This window comes from Limanda limanda, chromosome 16 (genome assembly GCF_963576545.1).
Source record: "Limanda limanda chromosome 16, fLimLim1.1, whole genome shotgun sequence".
Classification (NCBI taxonomy): Eukaryota; Metazoa; Chordata; class Actinopteri; order Pleuronectiformes; family Pleuronectidae; genus Limanda; species Limanda limanda.
The window spans coordinates 11827603-11852970 of NC_083651.1; the positions used below are offsets into that span (position 1 = coordinate 11827603).

At 40.5% G+C, this 25368-nt stretch overlaps 3 protein-coding genes across 7 annotated transcripts; all 3 read right to left on the bottom strand.

The window, feature by feature from the left end:
* Nucleotides 1–1147: 1147 nt before the first annotated feature.
* tfg (trafficking from ER to golgi regulator) lies at nt 1148–16075 on the bottom strand. Of its 5 annotated transcripts, none has more exons than XM_061088784.1 (8): nt 15957–16075; nt 13173–13386; nt 12958–13041; nt 10902–11048; nt 9583–9750; nt 8967–9113; nt 1780–1866; nt 1148–1670 (listed from the first exon to the last, which is right to left on the bottom strand). In XM_061088784.1, the coding sequence occupies exons 2-8, from the start codon at nt 13354–13356 to the stop codon at nt 1222–1224; spliced, it is 1266 nt and encodes a 421-aa protein (XP_060944767.1). In that variant the 5' UTR covers nt 13357–13386; nt 15957–16075; the 3' UTR covers nt 1148–1221. The 5 variants fall into 5 exon arrangements, with proteins under 5 accessions (XP_060944767.1, XP_060944770.1, XP_060944769.1 ...); XM_061088787.1 differs by having other exon boundaries at nt 1148–1667; nt 1795–1866; nt 8967–9116; XM_061088786.1 differs by having other exon boundaries at nt 1795–1866; nt 8967–9116.
* Nucleotides 16076–17040: 965 nt separating this feature from the next.
* Nucleotides 17041–17690, bottom strand: jagn1a (jagunal homolog 1a). The gene is made up of 2 exons (XM_061089255.1): nt 17596–17690; nt 17041–17503 (listed from the first exon to the last, which is right to left on the bottom strand). Exons 1-2 carry the CDS (start codon nt 17682–17684, stop codon nt 17041–17043), a joined length of 552 nt encoding a protein of 183 aa, XP_060945238.1. The 5' UTR covers nt 17685–17690.
* Nucleotides 17691–21807: 4117 nt separating this feature from the next.
* Nucleotides 21808–24358, bottom strand: col8a1a (collagen, type VIII, alpha 1a). The gene is made up of 2 exons (XM_061088995.1): nt 24064–24358; nt 21808–23744 (listed from the first exon to the last, which is right to left on the bottom strand). Exons 1-2 carry the CDS (start codon nt 24356–24358, stop codon nt 21808–21810), a joined length of 2232 nt encoding a protein of 743 aa, XP_060944978.1.
* Nucleotides 24359–25368: the final 1010 nt, after the last annotated feature.

Here is a 25368-nt window from a genome sequence, read left to right on the forward strand (position 1 = left end):
GGAGAATTTATATTGGACGGACCAATCTAAAACAAATGATTTCAATTGGCACGCTCGGTGGAGAGTAGCTGAACACCCGTTTCTTAATTATCTTAAATAAACCATGTGCATGTAGTTCATTGCTCTCAGTGCGACGGTTAGACATGCAAGAATAACCACATGCTCCCTGGGCCTCATGTCCCAGTCCTACCACAACCCACAGGCAAGAAAACTAAATATGAACACCACCGTTACCACAGCTTTCCAAATTCACGTCGAGTAGAGGGAAGAGAGAAGCCAAACGTGACAGAAGCATGAACTCATAAACCACCAATAGTGTTAACAGAGAGAGAGACAGCGAGACAATGGTGCCAAGTGCAACACAAAATAAAAATGTAAAAATAATAAAACATACTCCAGCTGGGTCTCAATCATTTATTAGGTTAAAGAAAAAAATGTTACAGTTTATACATAAACAACTAATCTCATTTGAAGGTGAAATTTGATTTGATATATTAGTAAAAACCAGTGATCAGAGAAAAAAAAAAAGAGGAATAACAAACTTTTTTTGAAGGTGATATTACGAGCTAGAACAAAACAAGCCTTCTTCATTACACTGGGATCTACACCTCCCACAAGCCATCACCTAGCTAGTGTTCCCGACCCGGGGCAGAGTCAAGAACACATCATTAATACCGACATGGTGGTAAAATAGATGAAATAAACACAAGAGAACAAAACAACAAAGGGGTAACTTTTCATTTAGTGTCTTATAAATGCATCTAAGCAACGTTAACGCAACACAAGCGGTCGAGATGTTTGTCACTGACATGAGTGACATATATGCGGAAATGTTGCTCGCAAAAAAAAGTGTTACCATGAAAAGAACAACAGACAGTTTGTGCAACGGCCTGTTTTGGTCTCCCAGGTGTGTGCATACAGACTGTGTTACAATGACAGTGACGAGAGGGCAGAGCGGAGGGTGGTGGTGTTGACAGGAGGGGAAAATAACAGCAGGGTCAGGACACTGTGGTATGTTGAAGAGACAAACACTAACCATCAGACTGGGGCCAAGGAGGGGAGGGGGTAGCTTGTTTCATATTTGGACTTGATATTTGTACGAGTAGGGAAATATAGAGCAGTCAACCATGTTTCCTGCACCCAATCAGAACAGCTGGAGCCACACAGAGGGTAGGGGGTTTGGGGCATGTGTGAGGATCAGTAACATCAGCTGTCCTCTTTTTACCGGTACCCAGGGCCTGGCTGAGTGTAGCCCTGGCCGTAAGTGGGGCGGTTGCGGGCATACGGGTTACCAGCTCCTGGTGGAGGGGTGACAGTGGTGCCGGGAGGTGCGGTGTATGCCTGGCGGGGGGGCTGGTACCCGGGGCTAGGCTGGGAGCCGGGCGGCAGGCTGTAGTTAGCAGGCTGGGAGGCCTGGGAGGTATAGTTTTGGGGAGGGAAGGCTCCTGGTGGATACTGCTGGCCTCCCTGAGATGGATGGGGCTGCTGCTGGCCACCTTGGAAGCCCGGGGCTGGGGCTGGCCCAGGGGCGGTAGCCTGGGAGGAGGGAGGGGCGTAGTTCTGAAACTGCTGCGGCTGCTGCGGCTGCTGGGGCTGTTGCTGCTGCTGCGGCTGCTGCTGCTGCTGTGGTGGGCCAGGCTGAGGGGCTCCGGGCTGAGGGCTATATCCTGCTGAGAAAGGAAGCAAGTCTCTGTAATTCACTATGAGAGAGAAGATTACTAACTTTTCAACACAGAAGCAACCCTTTTATTTGTTTTAAATCTAAATTTTCACCCTTACCAGGGTACTGCATACCATACTGCTGCTGTGGTGGGGCACCGGGTTGCTGGTATCCTCCTGCAGCCTGGTACTGTTGATACACCTGACCTGAAGAGACAAGGATCAACATGATCAGAACAAAAGATTTTTACCATCCATTAGATCCCTTCTCACCACTGTATGTTTGTTGGTAAGTTTGTATATTTGTTGGCTTGTAAGCAAAATTACACAAAGTCTACTGAACCATACCGCATCCTTCCACCAAACAAACAGGGAGGAACGCATTTTGAGGCAGATCGGACTCAGGAGGTGGATTCAGGATTTCCCCCCTATTTTTAGAATATTTTTTCACAGATCAGGAACTTGATGAAAAATAAAACTGGCATATTTAGCAAACTGTTATCTACGAGGCTGAGAAATTTTGTGCAGCTTGATTGAATTTAAGGAGACTGTTGGGCCCTGGCAGACATATGCACGTCTTTACAGGCTCTCGCACACCAATTGCACTGATCAGTGATCAGATAAATGCCACAAAGCATCAATGTTATTTCTGTGTAAAGTGTGTTTTGATTATGATTTTAGAGGCTACCTCCAGAGACCACAATCTGACAGACTTTATAGTTTCGAGGAAATGGGGTCACTATGTCCATCTCTCTAAGACACAATCTGGCCGGAATTAAATAGCAAATTATTTTTGAATCCTTTTTGGTTGTATGTTCACTTTTCTGTTGAATAACAAATACCTAAGTAGTACACTAAGGCACATACAGTGATAAAGTGTTAAGTGGGGTCAGTGTCTTCCTGGTAACACGTGTGCATCTGGAGAAAAGAACACACAACCGCCTCGATGGAGACAGCTGCAATCTCAAGTCTGGTGCCCACAAATCCTTGTGACACATTACAGTCAGGATTGGCTCAGAGCCACGGAGCAGCGTGCAGGAGACTCAGCAAATGTAAACACACACAAACAAGAGAAAGAGGTAATCTCCCTTACAATATGGCAGACACATGTATCCACGAGTGAGGTGCTTCAAGACGATAAATAATCATGGCGCTGGGCAAATTTTCCTGCATCAGGGCAAAAGCTACAGTCCGGCAGGCAGTCACTCTAACTATGATTTCACCAGTCCCCCACACTGTCTATGTGCACATGTCTCCATCATCAAATCCACTATAACATCTCAGTGATGACAGATTTCTTCAAGAAGCCCCTGAGTAGCCAAGGAACCTGAAGCATCAAGTTAACATATCAACCACATCTGAAAAGTGCGTCTATGATCATTACTCTTTTGCTTGACAGTGATGCCATTGCAAGTTTCAAAAAACATGGAAAATTACTTTCTCAATTATTTTAATTTGCTCATTACATTTTCCACTGAATGCCTGCATGCTAAGCAAACATGCAAGGACTTGGCAAACTAGTGTTCTCCATGAACATCTTACTCAAAATCTCCTGGCTGGCATTTAAACCTGGAGTGACAACAAATGAAAAGAGAGAAGGCGCAACGAGAGACGGCTGCACCGGGTGTTCATCAATTTTTCAACCGCTGGTAAAACTGGTGCTGATTTTCCAGTCTTTAGGGAGGGTTGATTCTGTGTCTGCATTCTGTTCTTGAGAGTTCAAAACAGTGCGAAGTTAAAAGGAGACTAAGAACTATTGAGTTATTCTGTCCTGTCAGATATCATCAATATACTCTCCAATTGAAGAAAATCCTCATTTTGTATCCAATGGTTCATAATTGAAACCATTGCATGCAGAACATAGACTTCAAGGAAATACACTTTCTGTTAGCACATTTGAATAAGTATAACATAAGTGAGCCAAAACATTACGATCACTCACAAGATAATCAACGATATTAACTTCATATGTAAGAACAGCTCAAGTCAAACTCTGGGATACACCAGATGGAAGGAGAACAGCCGGCTCTCGTGGTAAATGTGTTGGCTATCGTAGAATTGGGCAGATGCATAGACCTGAGCTACTTTGAGAAAACTCAAATGATTATGACCAACACGATAAGGCTCATGAGGTGCTGCCAGTCCCCAGCGTCCATAGTGACCAGAGGAGGAACAAACCATGAATCAGCTCAAGGATGTTGCAACATGTGACGGATGACATGACGAATCTGCTGCCAACATCTTAAAGATAGGGTTGGTAGGCCTTGAAAGGTTATTAAGAGAAAGCAAAATATGCAACCGATACATCAGCCAACTCGTCAAAGCTTTGCCCCGAGAACATACAAATTCACTGCCCGACAACTGGCTGAAAACTGGTACAGGCAGTGCAATGATTGGTGTTGTTTATAATGGTCCTACACGGTTCACTGGGTTCTTTTCGTTTTTTTGCCAGCCAACTATATTCGCAGGCGACTCAGGAGGATTTCAATACATAAGATAAAGTGTTTCAGAAATAAATGACCAAACTAACCATAAAGAGTGCATGTCTGTGCAGCTGAGGTCATAATGTTTTGGCTCTATAGTCAAGCAGCTAAGACTCTTTTTTCTCTAGTAGAGGCCAAATATTTTGGATTGGTCAGGAAGACACTTGACAACTAAATATTTTGCTAGAAACTATGTACCTCTCTGGTGTCTTTTTAAAGGCACTGAAGTGATGCACCATCTGTTATCTCTCTGACAGCAGCTTAAACATGAACACCATGCGCTTTATTGTGTGAAACTGCATGTGTGTGAAACTGGCTTCTCCTTCTGTCCTCCCTGGTCTGTAATCCATCATGAATGTTATGTAAGAGGGATGGGAGAATAACTTTTTGACCCCGCTGACCAGCATTTTACTCCAATGAGGCCAAGAAGTCAAATAGCGGCCGAGGAAATGACCAGGGACTCATTGAAGACAGCGTAGCATTGTTACAGGAGAAAATATCCAAGTTAGAAGACTAATGTTCAATGGAACAAAGAAATGTTTGGCTGTAGTTCTGCTGACCTCTGTGCATGCACGGTCTGCTTTAAAAATAAATATATCACACCAACACCCATCTGCCCAACTGATAAAGACCTGCACGCAAACGTCTCAGCTGCTGTTAAATTAAATGTCCACGTTTATAGTTTCATTCTTGCACTGATGTAAATTACTGCCAAGGGTCCTTCAGCATCTGAGAGACAACAGGTTGAAGTGTTTACCATTTGCTTATGGATCTCGTTAGCTGAATTTTTATGGTAACAACTAATCTAAGCTTGCTTTAAAAGGGAGCTTAAGGCTACCTTTAAAAGGCCACACACGCACAGCTGGCGCCGAATCTATGTATTACCTTTTTAAATTCTCGTGCATCGACTGGCTTTCTGTTTCGCCTTGAGGATGTCATACTGACAAACAGTCTGAAAGCAGAGACGGGAATAATGCAAGGACAAAGGGTGAAGAAAAGGCCGAGCGGGAAAGGCGGCTGGGCAGGATCGAGCTCATGTCTCTGTTTGCCAACGATCTGCAGCTTTGGATTTAAGAGAAGAGATGAAGAGTGGAAACTGTAAGGTAATGATACAGAGAGGACGTTCATTGTCTACTGCTGGGCTTGGAAGTATCTTAACAACTTGCCATTAGACGGAAACTAGCCAGAGCTGCCAATGTGGGTAATATCAACACTTTACTGATCTCAGTGGGTGCATTATCTTTTTACTTGTCTCCCTCCACAGGAAAGTAAAAATTCACCTCTGGTTACAGATGCAGGATAATTACCCTGCATCTGGTACAAAAATGCTGAGACTTCAGCAGAGTTAATATCTGATCAAATAGGGGGTTCAGCCTACTTCACTTTTTATTCAAAATTTGAACATTAATTTAATGGGGTTACATTCAAAGCTTAATGGCCAAATAAAAAATATACAGCCCAGATGTATATCAGGCTTTCTCATATAGTTTGCCTTTGTAAAGTAAGACAGTGACATTACGTTAATTTGCTACGAAATGGAAAGCCCAATCCGTTTTGTGTGTTCAATCACGACACCAAAACATCTGAGCAATGACAGGTTGTTTGTGTACTACACCTTAGACGGCAAAACGATGAGCAAAGGCGAGGCTGTTTGACAACTTTGTACCATGCAACTAAACATTAAAGGAATGGAAATAAATCCGTGGGTTACACCCAACATACTGGATTTATGGAAAAAGTGACAGCCCTCCTATTTATTATTCACTTCTACCTTCTGAAATCCAGAACTTGATCTTAGACCAGAGATTCCCTTAGGTGGCTGATATACCTCAACAGCCCCATCAGATGAGAAACCTTTCATTTAAAACCCAGTTCCTGTTCCAAATGTCTTACTTAAAAACTGTGGATTAAATATGCATCTGACATATAACACATTAATAATCATTACTTAAATGAAATATACTAAAAAAGACCCAATGTCAACTTGCATGCAACCGTCATAGAGCAAGACAGATGCAATGTAATGTTGATGGAGCGTGAGCAGCTTGAAACTATTACTCAACAATAACAGTTCCACAAACCCATGCCCTATCATTCCTCACAGTAAGCTAAGCCGAACTGCCAATTTCAAACTCATGCAGAGCTTGGACTGAGGGTTAGACCCCCACAATGATGTCCCCTCGTCACCGCATCAGAATAAAACATCACATCGGCAAGAACAAGTCATTAATTAAACAACGAGGTCTGTTGTTTCTCTCTGTCCTTGTGTTAATGGAACGAAAAAGAACATGAACATCCTTCTGTCAAGCTGTTAGTATGCAACATGGTGCGTCACTGGCCGACACTGACTGAGTAACACTTCTGGACCATCTTAACTCATACTGAGAGGATAGTTCCTGCAACGCCAACGAGGCCAAACCACAAACCACCAGTTAAAATGGAAGTATTCATTGCACATGTGTGCTGGTTTTTAGTGTTGCAGGTGTGATGGTTCGAAGAGCAATTTGCAGCTCTCGTAGGGTGCAACATGAGGCATCTTTTTTATGCCTTATCTGGGCCAAAACCACGAGCTGAAAACAATCCAGTCTGCTTACTGTAAAGTGGTTAACCACACAAAATGCTTCACCTTCATGGCTGCACCTGCCTGGGACTTTCTTCAAAACAAAATGGAAACAAGGGAATTCCCTAAAGTTAAGTCAGGAGTAAGGGAAAAAAGACATAGGATATTGGCAAAGAAAACCGAGCCCCTGAGCCACGTCCCTGAGAGTCTTGTACAGAGAAAATAAGCAAAGTAAAAAGTGCTTTTTTGACAACATTTATCTTTATCTGAAGCTTTAATTTGTATCTAAAACATCATATTAAAAATCCCACACAGGGGGAGAGCTGCAACAAGGCCTCCTTTGAGTAAGATACATTTTATTTGATGGAAACTCTTGTTTACAAAGTGTGATTAAGACTCCACCCTAGTGATTGAATGAAACCCTCTGTTTTAACAACAGAATGGATTTGGTTAACAAAAAAGTAAAAAAAAGTTTAAATGCTTGTAGTACAAGAGACTGTGAACCTGTTGCCTGCAAACATTTGTCAATTGGTAACTAAGATTCTGGATATATACTCATTCAATGATTAGTTCATCTTCAATTTGTTTTGTTGATTTAGATTATTTGCAACATTTTATCAGTTTCTGTTGTTCTCTTCATATCAAATAAACCTAATCTAATCAATTCAGGATAATTGACAGGATGAAAGTGATACGGTCTGTGTCCCAGTGAGAAATATAGAGAGGGTAAGTAATAACAGCTCACTAAACAATGGCAGTAACAGGGACTGACATTCTCTGAGAATATTCTTTCATGCAACTAAATCACACATGAATAAAAGTGGGTCAGTCAAGAGGGACATGAAATGACAAATATTCTCTGGTTCCAGAATCTCAAGTGGGAACATTTCCTGCCTTTCTTCAACATCCATCATTGCAAACCAATTATTTTGAGGTATTCATTTTGTACTTCCGGCTCTGTGAAGTTGTGATTGTCGACAGTTCTCTGATGTTTCATTGACTGAACGATATATCTGAAAAGTAGTTGGCAAGATAGAAAGAAAGAAAGAACAAAAAACTTGCATAACAGGCCAAAGTACAGTACGGGGTCATACGTGTACTGTATGAACATTGGCTTGTACAGAATTATGCAAGTTTTATGTACAGTATGTACAGTAGGTGCATGACTAGAGTTAAGCGAGGACTGAACTATAAACAATAAAACAATTTTATAGTCGTAACTTTTCAGGAGCTGCAGCTAATTTCTTTTCAATTAAACTGCCAATTATTTAAAAAAAAAAAATTATCCAAAAATGCCCATCACTACTTCCCAGAGCCAAAGGTACAAAATAAATACCTCAAAATATTTAATTTGCAATGAAAAGAGAGCTCTGTCCATTTGAGAGGATGTTACCATAAAATATATGGCAATGTTTTGCTTTAAAAGTGACCATGATTATTAATCAAGTAACAAAGTAGTTGCTCATTACTTTCTGGTTAATTGACATATCAATTAAGCTGTTTTGCATTTTACTGGATGCACAAGTAGGCAACAGGGATATTTTCACTTTCTAGGATGCGTCTTTGAAGAGCAGTTTGCACCTGCAGGGGTTGAAATTTGCAGAACTCAGTAGCCTCAGAGTGCTGCCAGAGACAAAGCATAGTTTCCTTAGTGCTGCCTGTTTTTCATTTTCATCTCTTTCGTGTATCTGTGTATTTTTCTGTTATATTCATGCACTTTTGACCCCTCTGACACACTGATCTCCTTCTTTGTATTATGAAACATTTGATTAGACTCTAGATTTGAGGTTTGATAAATCTTGAAATTACAATGTGAAGCAAAACTTGGTGAATTATTTATATGTCTGGTTGGTCGTCTGCCACCTCTACTACAGAAACCAATACTGCGAATGTGAATGTAAAATTATCTGTTCTGTAAACTAGATAAGATCAGCTAAAAGTTACCAGATATAGGCTTCCTACACTAAGGTTATATGAGCCCAGGAAGAACTCTTTTGAAAACAAATTGGATCCGTACTTTAGGGCAATATATTCAAACTGTCTGGCTCAACATGATGTCGTAATGGGGCTACTTTGGTCATAATGTTGGATAAACATCACATATAACTGCAAAGCTATAAAACACATGGAATTGCTTAACCATACAAACTTCAGGGTCTCTGACTCCCTGTGGTCTTTAGGACTTTACACCACATATCTGCTTCAGTCTGTGTGTTTAGCTATATGCTGTAAACATGACATGAACAATTGTGGATGTGTCTTACCATCCATGCCAGCTGGGGGTCCCTGCTGAACTCCAGGATAGGGAGCCTGTGGTTGGGGCGGTACTCCTGGTGGAGGGGCCGCAGATGAGGAGGAGGCGATGCTGTCAGGGGTTCCTGAGCGCTCATCTGCTGCAATTGATGGTGGAGCTACTAAGGTAAAAAAGACAGAGACGGACATTGAGTATATATATACATATGACTACTCCACATGACAACCACACAGTGAAACAATACAGTACAGTCAGGTGAAAAAACATAGGGCCATCCCATGGATTTTGTTCACTTTTTCTGAATATTTTAACAAGCAAACATTTGATCCTCTGCAGCGTCTGCAGATAAAGGTGACATACTTCAACAAAATCTCTAACTTTATGGATTTGAAGGTGTGATGAATGGTTGTTTAATTTGATTTAAATCATGAAAACGAAAGCAAAATATCAATCTTGCATGTAATGTGTTTAAGTATGTCACCTTTATTAACAGCCACGGTTTCCAAGAGGATCAAATGTGTGTTTGTTCAAATACGTTAAAAAATGTCCATGTGGAGAGCTTACTTTTTCACATGACTACCTTAAGACAGCACCTTTAATTTCTGCAGCTCGACGGTGAGCAGTACCTTGGGCCTGGTCCTCACTAAGGCCAAAAGCAGAGATGACATTCTTGCTGACCTCGTCCTGGTTCTTTAAAGGGTCGAAGGCTGACATGCTGGCCGCACTGACCGGAGTGGCCTGTTTAACTGTTTGGTCTCCTGCCATAATTTTGCTTTCACGTCCGTCCACTGATTCTAGAAAAAATGTTAAAGACAAGCAAAAAAGAGGAAAAAATGTAGCAATAGAGTATTAATGTAACAATTGACATAGTTGCTATTACACTATGAACAATAACATGCTCATAGGGAAATTAACCTAAAATCACGTCTTTTTTAATCAACCTTTGATTCAAGCCAAATTATATATGAATATTTGCTAGTTCAGGAGTCAGTAGAAATAAAAACTGCATTGAGTTACAGCTTTTAGGCAGTGGTGAAAAATACAGCAGTCTAAAATTAAAACATGTTCAGTTATGATGACAAGGGAAGGAAGTATTTTTGCATGAGCTATGAGTATGTTAGTGAGTGACAACAATCAAACCGCTGAAATCTCTAAACTGGTATTTATACAGTAAATTATTTAATACAAATGTGGTGTATAATTTCATACAAACAGTTGTATAACTGCCGCAGCATAAACCTCATAAACTATCTCGGTCTGGTGCTAGTGTTCATGAGCGATACAGATCTTACGAGTGCGGCACAGAGAAGGTTGGATTATGAACAAGTGGTGCTTGTTAAGAAGGCTGTGCAGTCTCCATCAGCCGGATTAAGATAACCAACACAAGGTTTGCTAATAAAAAACGAAACAAATAAAACTCATAATGTTTGGATGCGTGTATGCACATCTGCCAGAGCCTAATGGGGCATAATACTTGTTGTGGATCCAGCGAGTTTTCTATAGCGCATAAGATGCAGGTGTTTAGAGTTGTAAACTTGATTTCTACTTTAAATCCTATTTATAGGCATCAATGGGCAGAATTTATACGTTTCCATGAAAGCGATTCAAAGAAAAACCTAAAAAACTAAATGGGTATTTGGGTCAGTAAATCCAGCAAAAATGTGCTAAATTGGCAACAATGGCTGTAAATGCCCCCCCAATGAAATAAAAGATGGCACCAATTCATTCTGTAGCGCTGGAACGTGGGTGATCCAGTGCAACAAAAATCAGATAACGATATATTAGCTAATAGGTATTTGTTTTACAATAAAACCAAAATAATCTTAATAGGGGTCCCTTAGATTTTTATTTGTTTAAATCAGCCCACATGTGCACTAATATTGATCTATCAATATTGATCTAACTGCTCAAGTACCAACATGTACATGTGTATCGGATTCCTTACCACTGTCCGATGCTGCGGCAGCCAGGCCAGGGTCTGTGGGGGGCTCCAGACTATCCAGGAGGTTGTTGACTTTATTCCTGAGCTCGATAAGCTCCCTGCGCAGGTGCTTTACCTGGCTGGACTCCAAAGGCCGCGGCTGACCATTCACTGCAGACCGTAAGACAAAGAGAGGGGACCCAGGTGAGCCAAACAAAATATTGATGGTTATTGGTCAGGAGACTTTATCAGCACTGAAACTAACATTTGTGTTAGACCACCAGGAGGGTGATGAATAATTGCTGAGTCTTGCTTTTACAGAATACAACAATCCTCTAGTCAAGTCGATACCTTTATTAATAGGGCATCATTATGCATCATTGACACATATTGTTGTCTCCAACTGACCTCAGAGGAAACTCTGGGTGAGACTATACAGAAATATCTCAATAGCCTCGTAGATGGTAAACCAAATATATAATCTGGCAGGAACATCAGCCGGCATAACCTCACATTGGAAGAAAGGAGATTGAAAATACAGACTGATGATTCTGGTGAGTGTATGTAGGAACCTTAATACTGACACTATACTGATTCTATTGAGAAGCGAGTCAAAGGCTGCAAAAATGTTTAAGTAAATAATGATTAACATTGAAAGTCAATCACTGATGAAACATAAAACGACATTGTAGAATAAACACAGGAGATACCTGATTTCTGCAGTTCATTGGTCTGGAAAAGCTGATAATTCTATACTAAGTATGTGCAGATTATGAAAGATGATCTGCCTAAATTCTATTAGCTCCACATTGTGAACACCTGGCTCTACAAGGATCATCTTTCACAGAGGGAATTAGAGCCTCATCTTCATTAGTTCCACCCTGCCAGAGGGGCACCGGAGCTGGGAACACTGGGCATGAGCGCACTGGTTTGCCATCCAGCTCGTCTCTCAGTCAGGCAGCTCTTAAAAGCCAATTTGAACTTTCTGTGTTTACTTAATGAAATTAGAGTTAATAGTTTATTATAAGGTACTTCACAATCTTCAACCCTACATGGACTGCATGGCATGAGACACTTCTTTCAACCTTTGTTTTCCAAATTGATTGAGGAGTGAAATATTTTACTGATGAAGAATAAATAGGAGAATAGTGATCACCAAGCATTCTTTTCTTACATACGTTTCACTGTCTTAGTGGATAATGTTGAACATAATTGCACGGGGTCACGAGTCACTGTGCTCAAACACGGGCAGCAATGAAAATCCAGCAACTATCGCTCTCCCTGAATCTGAAGATATAATTTACATGTGAGGTCATGTCATGTGATGATGAGCCAGGACTCAGTTTAGACTGGGAGGAAGTAAAATACTTTTTTAAAGTGGGAAAAAAATATCTAAAAGCAGCAACTGGGGGATAGACTGACTCAGAGTAGAGCACAGCGCACATCGTCATGTTGTCATCACAAATTATATAATTAAAACAGCATCATGATATGGTGCGTTATGTTTTTGATACTAAATGCGATACTAAGTGCAAATCCCTGTACAATAGATTGCCATCTCAAAACAGTCCTTAAATAACCCTAAATTTCAATTGTACGTAATATGTTGGTATTCTGACACACCCTAACAGGTTTGACTTGTAAGGGTGAGGCCTATTGAATGTTTGGGAATTATTATTTATTCTTCTATGGCATAAACCTAAAGTGATACTGCTATAGGCCTCCTGAATGACTGGCACATATTTAAAATTGTGATTAGGAACTAGTAAAACTGCAAAAAATGTCTTTTGTGAATAAATCTTTTGTCTTTTACACTGTTTGTTTGCTGTACTAATGCTTAGAGACACACACAAATTCCATCTAATGTGAGTCAGAGGGGAGTGCACAGTCAGTGAAGAGTTGAGGCGTGTTGAGTAAAACATAAACTAGACTGCCCTCCAGTGACCAGTTGCTGTAACATCTGATGTGGGACATATCGGTTATCCTGATGATTTCCATATCTGCATATCTGCAGACATACATTTTTCGATTCCTTTTGACCAAATTTACTAGTAGAGAAAGTAAATGTTTAACATCTTACCAAACAAAGTGAGTTTGAGTATTCTACTACACTGGATTGCAAAGGAGAGGTCAGAGCTGTCGAAGATGGTGATGAGGTCGTCATCTGAAAAACGGAAAAGAGATGCAAGATGATTCCCTGTATTGCAAACGATCTCCAACTGAGGAAAAGTTATTAGCAACATTTACTTTTATTTTTGATTCCAATTTGGGTAAAGGATCTGTGTCTGAACTTACCCTCATCTTTGTACTTGATCGCAACTTCATCATTACTCTGCAGTTTGCCCCTGAAGACGCGCTGCATCATCAGCACCAGCTCATCATAAGTGATGTCTTCATTGTGGATAGGGATACGTCTGATGTCGTCACCCAACTGTGCTTTGATGATCAGCTTCCCGCTCAGGTCCAGCTGGCCGTTCATTGTACTGTTCGACCTGCTCTGCTGACACCACTTTACAATAAGACAGGAAATTGTTAAAACTCAACAACATTACCATTCTGTATTTCTTAATGTCAGTTTGAGGTCATATAAGTTTTGGTCCTTAAGTTAAACAAAATACTTGATTTTGTATGATTGGCACACTAGCAACCAGATGCATGATTATTAGGGCCCAAGCACCGAACAGTAGGAGATAGTGGGAGGCCCTATTGAAATTGTAAGGATTATTATTTTCAGACAAATGAATTGGCTTTTTTAGGGCTTTAACATGCTCAAATTCTTACCAAACTTCTCGTTTGATTACACGCCATCAAAACACAATGTTCTGTATCTTGGACACATCTATGCTTGGACATACATGGACCATGAATCCTTTGATGCTGAGCCACTCCACTCCTGCAGTGTCAGTGGTCATAGATCTAAGGAATCTTTATGTCTTGCAAAGGTGACGTCTCTCTCTCTCTCTCTTTCTCTCTCTCAGAATTGGGACATTTCCTCAAACCGTGTAAACATTGAGGTACGGCGAGGGTTCATCCTTCGCCAAAGGAGATGATGTTGTCATAACTCCACTGTGCATTGTCCTATCACCACGAAACTTCTGTCTCATGATCAGAGTCCAAGCTTGAACAGCTCTATGTGTCAATATTTCCTCAGGGTCATAGCACCACCTACTGATCAGTGTGAAAATTAAGTTGTTGTAACATTGTCCAATTGACACAAAATTGCTCAAGCTACATCAAATCCCCTAGTTGCACAGATCACTGATGTTCTTTACAGGGATATATGGAGATTGAGATGTACTAATAAGACAATAATGATGCAGTGTTATAACAATGTGTTTCATGAGACTTCTTTTGCTGGAAGACGACTGAAGCACATCATTTGTGTGAACCTCAGCTTAGATCATTGCCTGTATTTATGAGAGAGGATGGATTCATGAAAAACCTGAAATAAACTCAAATGCTTTGTAAACTTTGATTTGCGTCACTTCATCCGTGTTATGAGTAAGAAAACAAATAAGACAGATGAAAAAACTTAGCACATTGGCTTGCAATTAATAAAAGTATTGCATGCTGGAGAGCTACAAAAAAAGCTGCACTTTGTGCAGGAGGACCATGATTAAAACAATGAAAATCACTTGCTCAGTATTGATAGATGTCATTACCAGTTTTTGTCTCTTTTAGTATATTCTGATGATGTACTATCATCGTTGACAGATTGAGAGACTGGCCTTGTATGGTTTATAAATTATAAAAATTAACCTAAGAGGTTTTTAGGAATAACAACTGTTGGTGAATTTATCCATTCAAGATACATTATATTAACCACATGCAACTGATAACATAATTAACTTGAGGCCTTGGTCTGTGTAAGAAGCGAAGAGGTCATGGGACGTTGCTACTGTGAGAGTAAATACTTTGGATTGTGTGGTAGTTTCCTGAGGAGATCATGATGAAATTAGCAACTCATCTTTACTGAGCTTTATTTTCTTGATTAAATGTCACCTTTTGAAGAGAAGGAGAGAGATGCCCTTTGATCAGATGATTTGATCTAACAATCGTGTTCACCAACATCACAGTATCTCTTGAACTGCGGTCTCAGGGTCAAACATCAGCCAGTGAGGTGGCTCGAGCCTCCGTGCAGACTTTGACCCCAAATATCGTCTGATTAGATAAGACGATGTCGCATATAGGTGAAAACTCGCAGATATTAACGGTGTGTGTAATTATTCTTCCATCAAACAACATGTCTATCGTGTGTGCGTGTAGGCAGCAGCTGGATTAACTATGACGTTACCTGCTCATGATCTCGGCTGCACAGTTCAGTGCTGTCAGTTTAATTCCAGAAATGCTGCGGCTTTGCTTGACCCAGTAGCCAGATGAATAATTGGCTGGATGCTAGGGATTGTGCTGTAGCTAACGTTTAGCAATAGCATAGACTAGTAGTAAAAGAGGACAGCAACAGCAACCTGTTTGTACTGATGCTAACTCTACTACACCAAGCGTTTAAGTGTCATTACGGTGTAATTGAGCTAACGCTAACCGTGACAGACGATCAATCGCAGAGTCATCGGTCAGTGGCCCATAAACAGTAGTTATCTACTGAATGCTAACGTTAGCTGAATCGTTTCACCACTGCTGTGTTAAAGGCTTCCACACTTATATAATATAACCAGCCATACCGATTAAAGAGCAACAGTATATCATTGTATAATTACAAGAGCTGGAGCAGGAGTGTATACATTCATTTCACTGTTTAGCAATCGGTCGTCAAAGGCGTGTTCCTGTGTAACTTGTGTTAGCTCCCTTTAATTCGCATGCAGAGCTATGTAAGATTACTGAATGGTATTTTCGTATCTCGTTCATTTGGACAACAACGAACTAGTTACGAATCCTTTGGAAACTGCATCCCATGACTCGACACCTGTTTTGGGCGAGCTACTCCAGCGTTAGCTCATAACACTAGCCGGCTAACGCTAGCCGCTTAGCTAGCAACATACCAGTCAAACATTGCTAGCACGGAAAGCGCCGCCTGTTTAGAACAAAATGAAAACACAACACAACACAGAGAGGGTCCTTTACCTGAATCAGACGACTAGACCTCGCTGTGTTTCACAGCTTTCCTCCCGAACCGTGAAAATAAAATATGTTAGCTAGCCTAGCCGGGTCCTGGCCAGCATCAGGAAGCGTCCTCCTCACTGTCAACGTCAGACAGTACGTGGCATTCACAGGGCGCAGCCGCACAGCCTGGGGACATAGTGCGATGCGACTCAGAGATAATAAAACATCACTTTTAAAGTTAGGAAGAGTCCTTTATTTTGTATTTATGTTGTTTACAATGCATATTTTAATCCATGTGCACAGACTGGGTATCTGATGCTGAGGTAAAATACCTGAAAACATAACAATACATGCAGTTACCGTGGGTTACTTCCTTTATAAATGGTAAAAATGTATTCAGGTAAAAATGATATTGAAAGAGGAAGACGTAATGAAGGAGCAAACATAAGCACATGTTGAGAAAAAAATAAATAATGTCACTTTAACACAAACAGTAGAAGCCTATATGTTTATAAGCAACCTACTTATAACTGCAAGTCAGGCAAAAAAATTAACCTCTTTAAACACTGAGAACACTTTTGCAGATTTCAACATACTGGCATGTTGTTCTCGGAGAAAATGCCATCGTATTTTTGGCTCATACTCTTCCATCTTTTCATGTAATCTTTGATATTAAAAACACACCTGCAGGACTCCATGCAGATGCCTTGAGGGGACTACGTGATGGAGGTTAACTTGAAAAGAGCTTGAGATCTTTGCCCAGGAATGTATGTGGGTTGAAATAGTTAATGCCCTCACTTTATTTAATGAGAATGAGTCCTGCTCCTAAAGGACCACTTTCTCAATTTGAATTAAAGTAGCAGTCCAGACCCAGTGATATAGAGGGTGCAAGAATGGTTAAATTCAAATTAAACTTATCCATAAATGACAATAAATAAACAAATAAATAAATAAATTGTAAATTTTGCTCTATTTTGCATCTTTGTGAGAAAACACAGGTTTATAATATATGTTCTATGACATTTATGACTAAATAAGTCTCATAACTGATTTATAAATTAAGATGAACACACAGTTTTGCCCAGTCACAACTTTCATAGCTCCACTATTTCTTCTTCTTCTCCTCTGTGGCAACGAACCATGAGTCTAGCAGCTTTTTCATGTAATACAGCTGCCAGGCGTGCACTTGAACAGCAACCACCATGATGAGGTACATAACAGTCACTGCGGAGAAACCGAAAATGAAGCGGTAGGCCTTTCCGTGGCGGTAGAGCTGCTTCGCGACAGGAAACATCTCCATTCCACCATAAATCAGAGGTGCCATAGTGAACAGCCCTGCGCTAATCATGGACAAGACCAGGTAACTGATATTGTTCTTTGGAAGTGACAGACTGCTGCCGACCAGAGGGAAGAGGCTGAGCAGGTAGGGGTACTCCCACTGGTACGGCATGGACACTATGTCATGGGACACCAGGTTGAAGTGGCTGACGACCACCTGAGCAGCAACCAGCAGCCAGATCACAAGGTGGACCAAGTTCAACTTCCGCACCTCTGACTTAAGGGAAGCACTGAGAAATGGAAAGAGGGATAAATGGTTATGTAAATCAATCTGAAGATAATATTTACTTTTAACAAGCAACATCAGATATAGTTGACTTGCCTCATCTGGTAGGGTGGCGTCCCCCTTTCTCTGATTTTAAATTCACTTCCATTGGTCCCAGCAGGTCTCGGACCTACACGTGATGTCATGTTGAGAGAAACCTGACGACACAAAAAAAAGGCAGAACATGATGGAACCAGAGCTGCCAGTATACATGAGATATCAGGAAAAAGTGAAAACTGTATCTACAGAGGGCAAGATTTCACATTGATTGTTTTGTCTGCAATTCAAAACCAGAAGATAGTGAAAACAATTGAAAAGCAGCAAATCCTCACAGGCGTCCTTTTATCATTTCACTTGCAGATAATAAAGGCCTTAAATTACACTTAATGACCCATCTTGTGTTTGGAAACACTGGAACAAATGTGATCATAGAATCTCTGTATTCATGTTCTGTTTATATTTTTGCCATTTATTTATTTACTTATTTTTTATACTGGCATGCATCTATACGTCCGAAATAAAGCTTTGCTAATCTTAGTTTTTCTGTAAGGCAATTTATTAAACATAATAAATATACTAGTTGTTTATAATAGGTACGCAACATTTGACACTTTTCACCTGCTCACGTCACAATGAAAGAAACACATGAGACCAGTAGTTTAGGTTTAAAAACACACAAGACTACAGCAGACTCTTTCTAATGCTTACACCTAGCTTACAGGCTAATTGTTCGTTTTGAGGCAGGGTAGCTGCTGCTGCTAACTAACCTGATTCAGCGTTACCTTCACACACACATACACACACACGCACACACTCTGTACATGGGGACTGGCGTCTTCTTATCGTCAGTACAGACGTTACAAGGACAAACACATCTTACGATCAAAGCTTACCGCTGTGTTTTCCTTTACGTGCCCTCGAGCTCGTTGCTTAAAATTTGAGCAAACAAAAGATGGGATGAAAAGATGCTGCCGACGGGCCCGCGCATGCGCAGACACAGACATACGACCGGAAGTCCTCCCACCGCAGCATCAGCATCTGCCCTCCTCTCGTCATCTGAGCTGCGACATCTGCTCACTGTTCCTGCCACACAGGTTTAGGAACAACTCATCCGCTCATCTCCACTCTGCTGTCAACATAATGATTTGACCTCCGCCATTTGCCGCAGGGCCACATTAAATTATTAATTATATTATATTATATCACTATTACTATTATTATTATATATACTGTTGCTGCCATTATTACTATATACTGCTTTTATATTGGTATAATTACTATCATATATAAATATATATTATGTTATATTATATACTATATATACTGTACTATTATTATATACTGTCTAACAATAACATTACCATCATATCATCAGTACTATTAACATCATCTTGCCACTGCACCTTATCTACCTATTTTATTTTATCTTGTGCTTCTGTTTTTTATTCTTTCTACCTCAATATTTTTTATTTTATTCTATTGTATTGTATTTTATTGTATTCAAATATACCGGGTGCTATGACAACTTAATTTCCCTTCGGGGATGAATAAAGTACTCTATCTATCTATCTATCTATCTATCTATCTATCTATCTATCTATCTATCTATCTATCTATCTATCTATCTATCTATCTATCTATCTATCTATCTATCTATCTATCTATCTATCTATCTATCTATCTATCTATCTATCTATCTATCTATCTATCTATCTATCTATCTATCTATCTATCTATCTATCTAAATTAAAATTTGATCTGAATGCACAAATCAGATACGTTGAAGAGCATGAGACTAGATTCATTTGTCCTTTTTTTAATTTTTTTTACATTTTATGTGATACACATGTCTTTACAGGGATATATGTATTACATGTAGACAGCTGTTATAGCTTCACGTGCCCAATTTAGATTAAACTTATCAATAAGGGTGACAATAGATAAATAAAAAAATAAATGAATAATTAAATAAGTTCCAGCTTTAATTGTAGATTGTGCTCTACTTTACATCTGTGTGAAAAAAACACTGGATTCTTATATATGTTCTATGATATTTATGACTGAGTAAGGCTCATAACTGATTTATAAATTAAGATGAAAACACAGTTTTGCCCAGTCAGAGCTTCCATCGCTCCACTATTTCTTCCTCTTAATGACCTATTTTTTCCTTCTTCTTCTTTTTCTTTTTCTTTTGCATTTGCAGTGGTCCTTACATAAAGCCTTTCACATTGATGAAGGATAATGTATTGTGGGGAACCTATTGTACTGGTCTGTGGTCCTTGGCAGGTGGGATGATCTTGTGTCTGATCAATATCGTTCACACACTTTTTGATAGACCTGAAATTCCATTTCCTTTATTCCCGAATGAATGATTACATAATAAGATGATTATCATAATGACCTCTACTCAGTGACATTCTCAGATCAATGTACATAATGATGCTGAGTTTCTATGCTGCACAGCAAACTTTTACACATGGTGTAAAAGTGTCAGGGAATTTTTATTTTAAATTCCAGTTTCATTCAAATGGATTGTCTTCTGTCTGCTTCGAAACAAAGATGTCTGAACAAAAGTCAAAGGTTGTTTTAATTAAACAATTTTTATTTAGAAAAACAACAATAAACAATAATAACAAACATGACACTTTAACACACAAATTCATTGGTTACACTGAAAATATTAGCACCATGGTTAAAAGAGGAAACATTTATTTTTTCCTTTAAAACTTTTGGTGCTTGATGTCCATTTCATAGCATAAAGGTAATCAACAGATAAAATAATAAATTATTGACATAATTGTTGCTATGAATTGCTGCAATGTTCATGACTTGCTTTGAGTCCAATAACTGTAATGCAAATGGAGGTTTTCCTCACAAACCTGACAGCAAGATACTGAATGAAGCCCACCGAGGAAAGTGTGGAACATAATTTTGTTGTATCACAAAACAAATTACACAAGAGCAGCTGGTTACATATGAAGTCCCACTGTTAAAGAGTTTCATTTCAAAAATATAGTAACCAATTAATTCTCATTTGTCACCGTTTTAATTATGCTGCCATTACAATTACAATAGGGTTATGTATAAAGTTGTTACAACTTGAAATCATGACTTAAAGAACAGTTACAGAGTATTAACAGTTGAAAATTAAATTAAAAACAATAAGTAAGAATCTTTTAGGTAACAATTTATTTCTAAAATTATTCTGCTTCGAAATACTATATAGTGAAATCTTCATATAAATCCTCCTCTGTTTGACTTCTTTCAACAGCAGGATTGAGTGGAATATTACTTAACCCCTGTCGAGTAATTTAAGTCATAACTGCGCAATTGTACATGTTTGCAGATCAACGTTTCCTCGTATTTAGTACCTATGGAAATACTATATATATCGAGAAAAACTATCTGGTTAAATGTATTGGAGTGTTTCATATCCATTCAAAGGAGTGGCTATCAAATCCACTCCACTCGCAAATTTGTTTGACCTTTGTGGTTTTGCATACAAAATATTTTAACCGAATCCTAACTCATCCATGAAAAAATACAAAAAATTGTATTACATTATTTTTCTTTGATTCCCACTCAAATGACAAACCTCAGTCATTTGCAGGTTACATGAACGTCTAAAATACTCAAGCTGCTGCAAATGCAAAACTTTTCATTATCTGCATCACTGTCAAGAGGTAATTTTACCTACCTGCTGTAATCAGTGGAGAGACAAAGACAACATTTTTACAAAGGTGTGAATGTAAAATTATGAATTTCCTGCCAGAATGTCTTCCCACTGTATTTCACTTCCTTGCCACATGAAGTAGCTGCCATTTTTTAGGAGGTGCAGGGACAAAATCTGACACTGTCAATGGTATAACTAGAATTTTACATTTTGAATTGTATTTTCCATTAGCTTTACACATTCCTCTGATGTGTTTACAAATGGCACACTTGTTTTTTTTTTCACTGCTGTATAAAAATACATTTAGAGCCATTTTAGGTCTTCATGGAATGTCTTTTCCTCACTCTTTTTGTTTTCAAAGCTGTAAAACAAAGATCTTTATTTCCCAATTAAATAGCTATAAGGGTTTACAGGATAAATGTTGATGTCTGTAGAACCCTTCATTATCTTCTCCTCTCATCTCTGTTATTGATCAACAGCTTGTTTACATTAAAAAAGACTGCTCGGTCTCAGGTAAATCAGTTGTTTTATATTATACAAAACTATGCACCTATTTAGTTCTCACTAAAACCTCTTTCTCATTGCAGTTTGTGGTTCTACATTGGATACAACAAATACCCAGAAAAGGAGGAGTGCACGTACTGCCCAGCATAAAGTCCGGAAGCCTGATCTGAGGGCAGTTGAATATACACAGTGTCTCCAGGTTGAAGAGGTAGCACTGCACTCCCTGACGCTTGGTCTAGGAAACCCTTTTTGTATTCATCATACGTATACATCACTGGCTCATTGTTCCTCATCAAAGCCACCCACACATTTGCTCCTTTGCAATGGATGTGGTAGGCAAAGTAATAAATGCCAGGCATGTCACAGGTGAAAATTCCTGTCTGGGGGTTGTAGTTTTGGCGACCATTGTATAGGAGCTTGTCAAAGACAACTGGAGTGCCGACAGGTGGAAAGGGAGTTGTTATTACAGCTGTGAATGCTGGCATTTCTAACCCACTGACACCCATTACTTCTGCTCCATTGCCGCCATACTTGCCCTTCTTATCATAACTACCAGCCTTAACACCATCGACTGCAGGGCCCATTACGGACAGTACTCCAGCCATGTCATCAGGCAGTCCATTGTCTCCAGCTGGGCCTGGTGGTCCAGGAGGGCCAGGCTGACCTGGTTTTCCAGGGGGTCCTAATGGTCCCTCTTTTCCTGGGGGTCCTAAGGGACCAGGAATACCAGGACTCCCCAAACCTACAGTTCCCGGTAGACCAGGGAGACCCCCATCTCCTTTTGCCCCAGGAAGACCAGCAGGCCCAATTGGTCCTGCTGCACCATCCATTCCTGGGATTCCTTTAGGGCCTTGAGGTCCCACTTCACCGGGTAGTCCACTGTGTCCTTTTAGCCCTGGAAGTCCCGAAGGACCAGGGGAACCAGGTAGACCTTTATGTCCATCATCTCCTTTGACACCACTTGGCCCTGGGGGTCCTCTTGGCCCTGGTTCTCCATTGTCTCCAGGCAGACCACCCTTACCAGGTATCCCAGGAGGACCAGGTTCACCCTGGCCTCCATCAATCCCTTTAGGCCCTCCTTCCCCACAGTCTCCTTTAGGCCCAGGGGAACCTATACCCCCCAGTGGTCCTAATGGACCTGGAGGACCAGGTGGACCATTTGGCCCAGGGGATCCAATCATACCAGGCAGTCCTCCATGTCCCTTTTCTCCTTTTGGGCCCGGCAGTCCAGGTGGACCTCCCATACCTTTATCACCCTTTGGTCCTGGCAGCCCTGGTTTACCAAACCCAGGCAGTCCTGGCTTCCCTGGCAAACCTGGTAGTCCTGGATGTCCTTTGGCACCTGACATACCTGGCTGTCCTGGAAGGCCATTTTGACCTGGCTTTCCTTGACCAGGTAGTCCTGGTGGGCCAGGCTGTCCTCCTTCACCAGGTGGTCCAGCTGGTCCTTGCTCTCCAGGATGTCCTTTCTCTCCTGGTTTTCCATGTGGCCCTGGTGCCCCATTCAAGCCTGGTTTCCCAAAACCAGGCAGGCCTCTTGGGCCAGCTGGTCCATGGGGCCCTGGGAGACCTTTGTGACCGGGTTGTCCTGGCTGACCCATTCCTTTATCACCTTTGGGTCCTGGTAATCCTGGTAGTCCTGGTAGACCTTTGTGACCTGGTTCTGCTTTTGTCCCTGGTTGACCTGGTAGTCCCTGCATCCCTGGTTTACCTATCCCTGGTAGCCCAGGTGGTCCTGGGGGACCCTGAGGTCCTGGCTGTCCAGATGGTCCTTTCTCACCGCTTGGACCCATTTCACCCTGTGGTCCAGCCCCACTATTTCCTCCTGGCTTGCCTGGCAGCCCTGGCAAACCTGGTTTTCCCATCCCAGGCACTCCTGGTGGACCAGAAGATCCAGGTTGCCCCACAGGTCCTGGTTGTCCATTTCCTGGAGGTCCAGGAGGACCTGGAGGCCCCTCTGGTCCAGGTGGTCCAGCTGGACCAGGCTCTCCTTGAGGAATTCCTTCAGCCCCACTGGGAATTGTCTGTCCTGTGAGGAATGACAAACACATTCAACGTGAAATTATGAAATCGAAAATCCAAATTCTTCTTAGTCAGTTCACAAACATGGAAGAACAAACATGTATATTCACTAGTTCGGTGTGGATAATACAAAATACACACAAAAAAATATATATATACCAAACATTTTGTTTTTGGAACTTGTACTTGTAATTGTATAAACATATACATTTGTGCCATTGTCATGGTTTAGCAGGTCCTGTCACATTTTCAAGATATGAATATATATAAATATGATATTTGAAGGGTGTAGGTTTCTACCTGTAGATAATATTGATCTTTCTCACCTTTATCTTGACCACCTTTATAACCACCCCCTTTACGAGCATTTTCTTTGCCCTTGTGCATGGGTATCTGTGGTAGCTCCTTCCTGTACTGTGGATACTGCATATAAGGCACCTCTTTTCCAAGGTACTGTTGCTGGGGAAAGCCTTCTTTGCCCATGCCCATATGTTGGTGATGCTGCACTGGCTGGTATGGCTGGGGGTGTTGCTTGTGTCCGTAGTATGCACCACCACACACATAAGTCAGTGCTGCAAGCTGTAGCACAGTAAGGGAGAGGGGGGCAGGGAGAGGAGCCATGGCCAAGATCTGAATAGAAGATAAAGAACAGAAGATATGAGCCAGGGGTTTATCTCTTCTTCAGTTCTGTATGCTAGCAAGTAGACTTAACATTAGTGTGGTAACATTTTAGCACTTCTTGAAAAATCATGAGTACCCTCAAGTCAGTAAAGTCAAGAAACTTGTTTGCAAAGTGTAGGCAGTTCAAGGTCACACTCTGTCTACCTCTGCTGGTTATACATTGGAACTATGCATTGGTCTTCCAAACACTGGTATGTGTTAGGTTGTGGAAATGACCTTTAAGGAATTTAAATTTGTGGCGGTGACACTGAAACAACATCCAGAACAGGATTTTGAAAAGTTTTCCTTTAAGGAATAACTTTTACACATATATCTGATTGCCTTTGTTCCAAATCAGACAGTTATTAATTCTGAGTTATAACATAAAGATGAAATAACTGTGTGAGCAATTTTCATTATGGTTTCTGCAATGGAGTTATAACCTTTTGTTAGTTTGCTAATTTTCCCTCCCATATATTTTGCTATTTTCCTCCTATTTCAGTGTTAGTTTGACACTTTCAAGCCATTATAACTGTGTGTCATTCACGCAGAGGGGGGCTGGAGTGATTTTTCTACAGTTGTCCACAAGAGGGCATTAAAAAATAACCGTCACACTTCTAAATTTCCCACTGATGCTCATATGTTAGGCTTAAACTTTTATTTCAATGTTATCTTGAATTGGCACAAAAAAGGCTTTCATACTTTCGGGAATTAATCAGTTCTATTATCTGAGTGGCCAGCCACACATTTCACCTTTACAGATGTAAGATCTGAAATACTGTAACATACTGATGTGCACAATATTATACGTTTGTCAAAGGACAGTTTGGACAATATAGACGATAGGTAGGATTTATATTGAATTTATTGTAAATTAACAAGTTGTGTGTCAACACTGCTTTTAGACAATTTGCCTGAACTTTATTTGCTTGACACTTGAACTTTTAAGTTTATAGTTAGTGGGTTAATTT

Coding starts and splice junctions, on each gene's coding strand:
- jagn1a (XM_061089255.1), bottom strand. CDS start 17,684: ATGACATCACGTGTAGGTCCGAGACCTGCTGGGACCAATGGAAGTGAA. Junction 17,504..17,595: donor ACGCCACCCTACCAGATGAG/GCAAGTCAACTA, acceptor TCCATTTCTCAG/TGCTTCCCTTAAGTCAGAGG.
- col8a1a (XM_061088995.1), bottom strand. CDS start 24,358: ATGGCTCCTCTCCCTGCCCCCCTCTCCCTTACTGTGCTACAGCTTGCA. Junction 23,745..24,063: donor TAAAGGTGGTCAAGATAAAG/GTGAGAAAGATC, acceptor CATTCCTCACAG/GACAGACAATTCCCAGTGGG.
- tfg (XM_061088783.1), bottom strand. CDS start 13,356: ATGAACGGCCAGCTGGACCTGAGCGGGAAGCTGATCATCAAAGCACAG. Junction 9,117..9,582: donor TAGTGAGGACCAGGCCCAAG/GTACTGCTCACC, acceptor TTTTTACCTTAG/TAGCTCCACCATCAATTGCA. Junction 1,671..1,779: donor GTATGGTATGCAGTACCCTG/GTAAGGGTGAAA, acceptor TTCCTTTCTCAG/CAGGATATAGCCCTCAGCCC.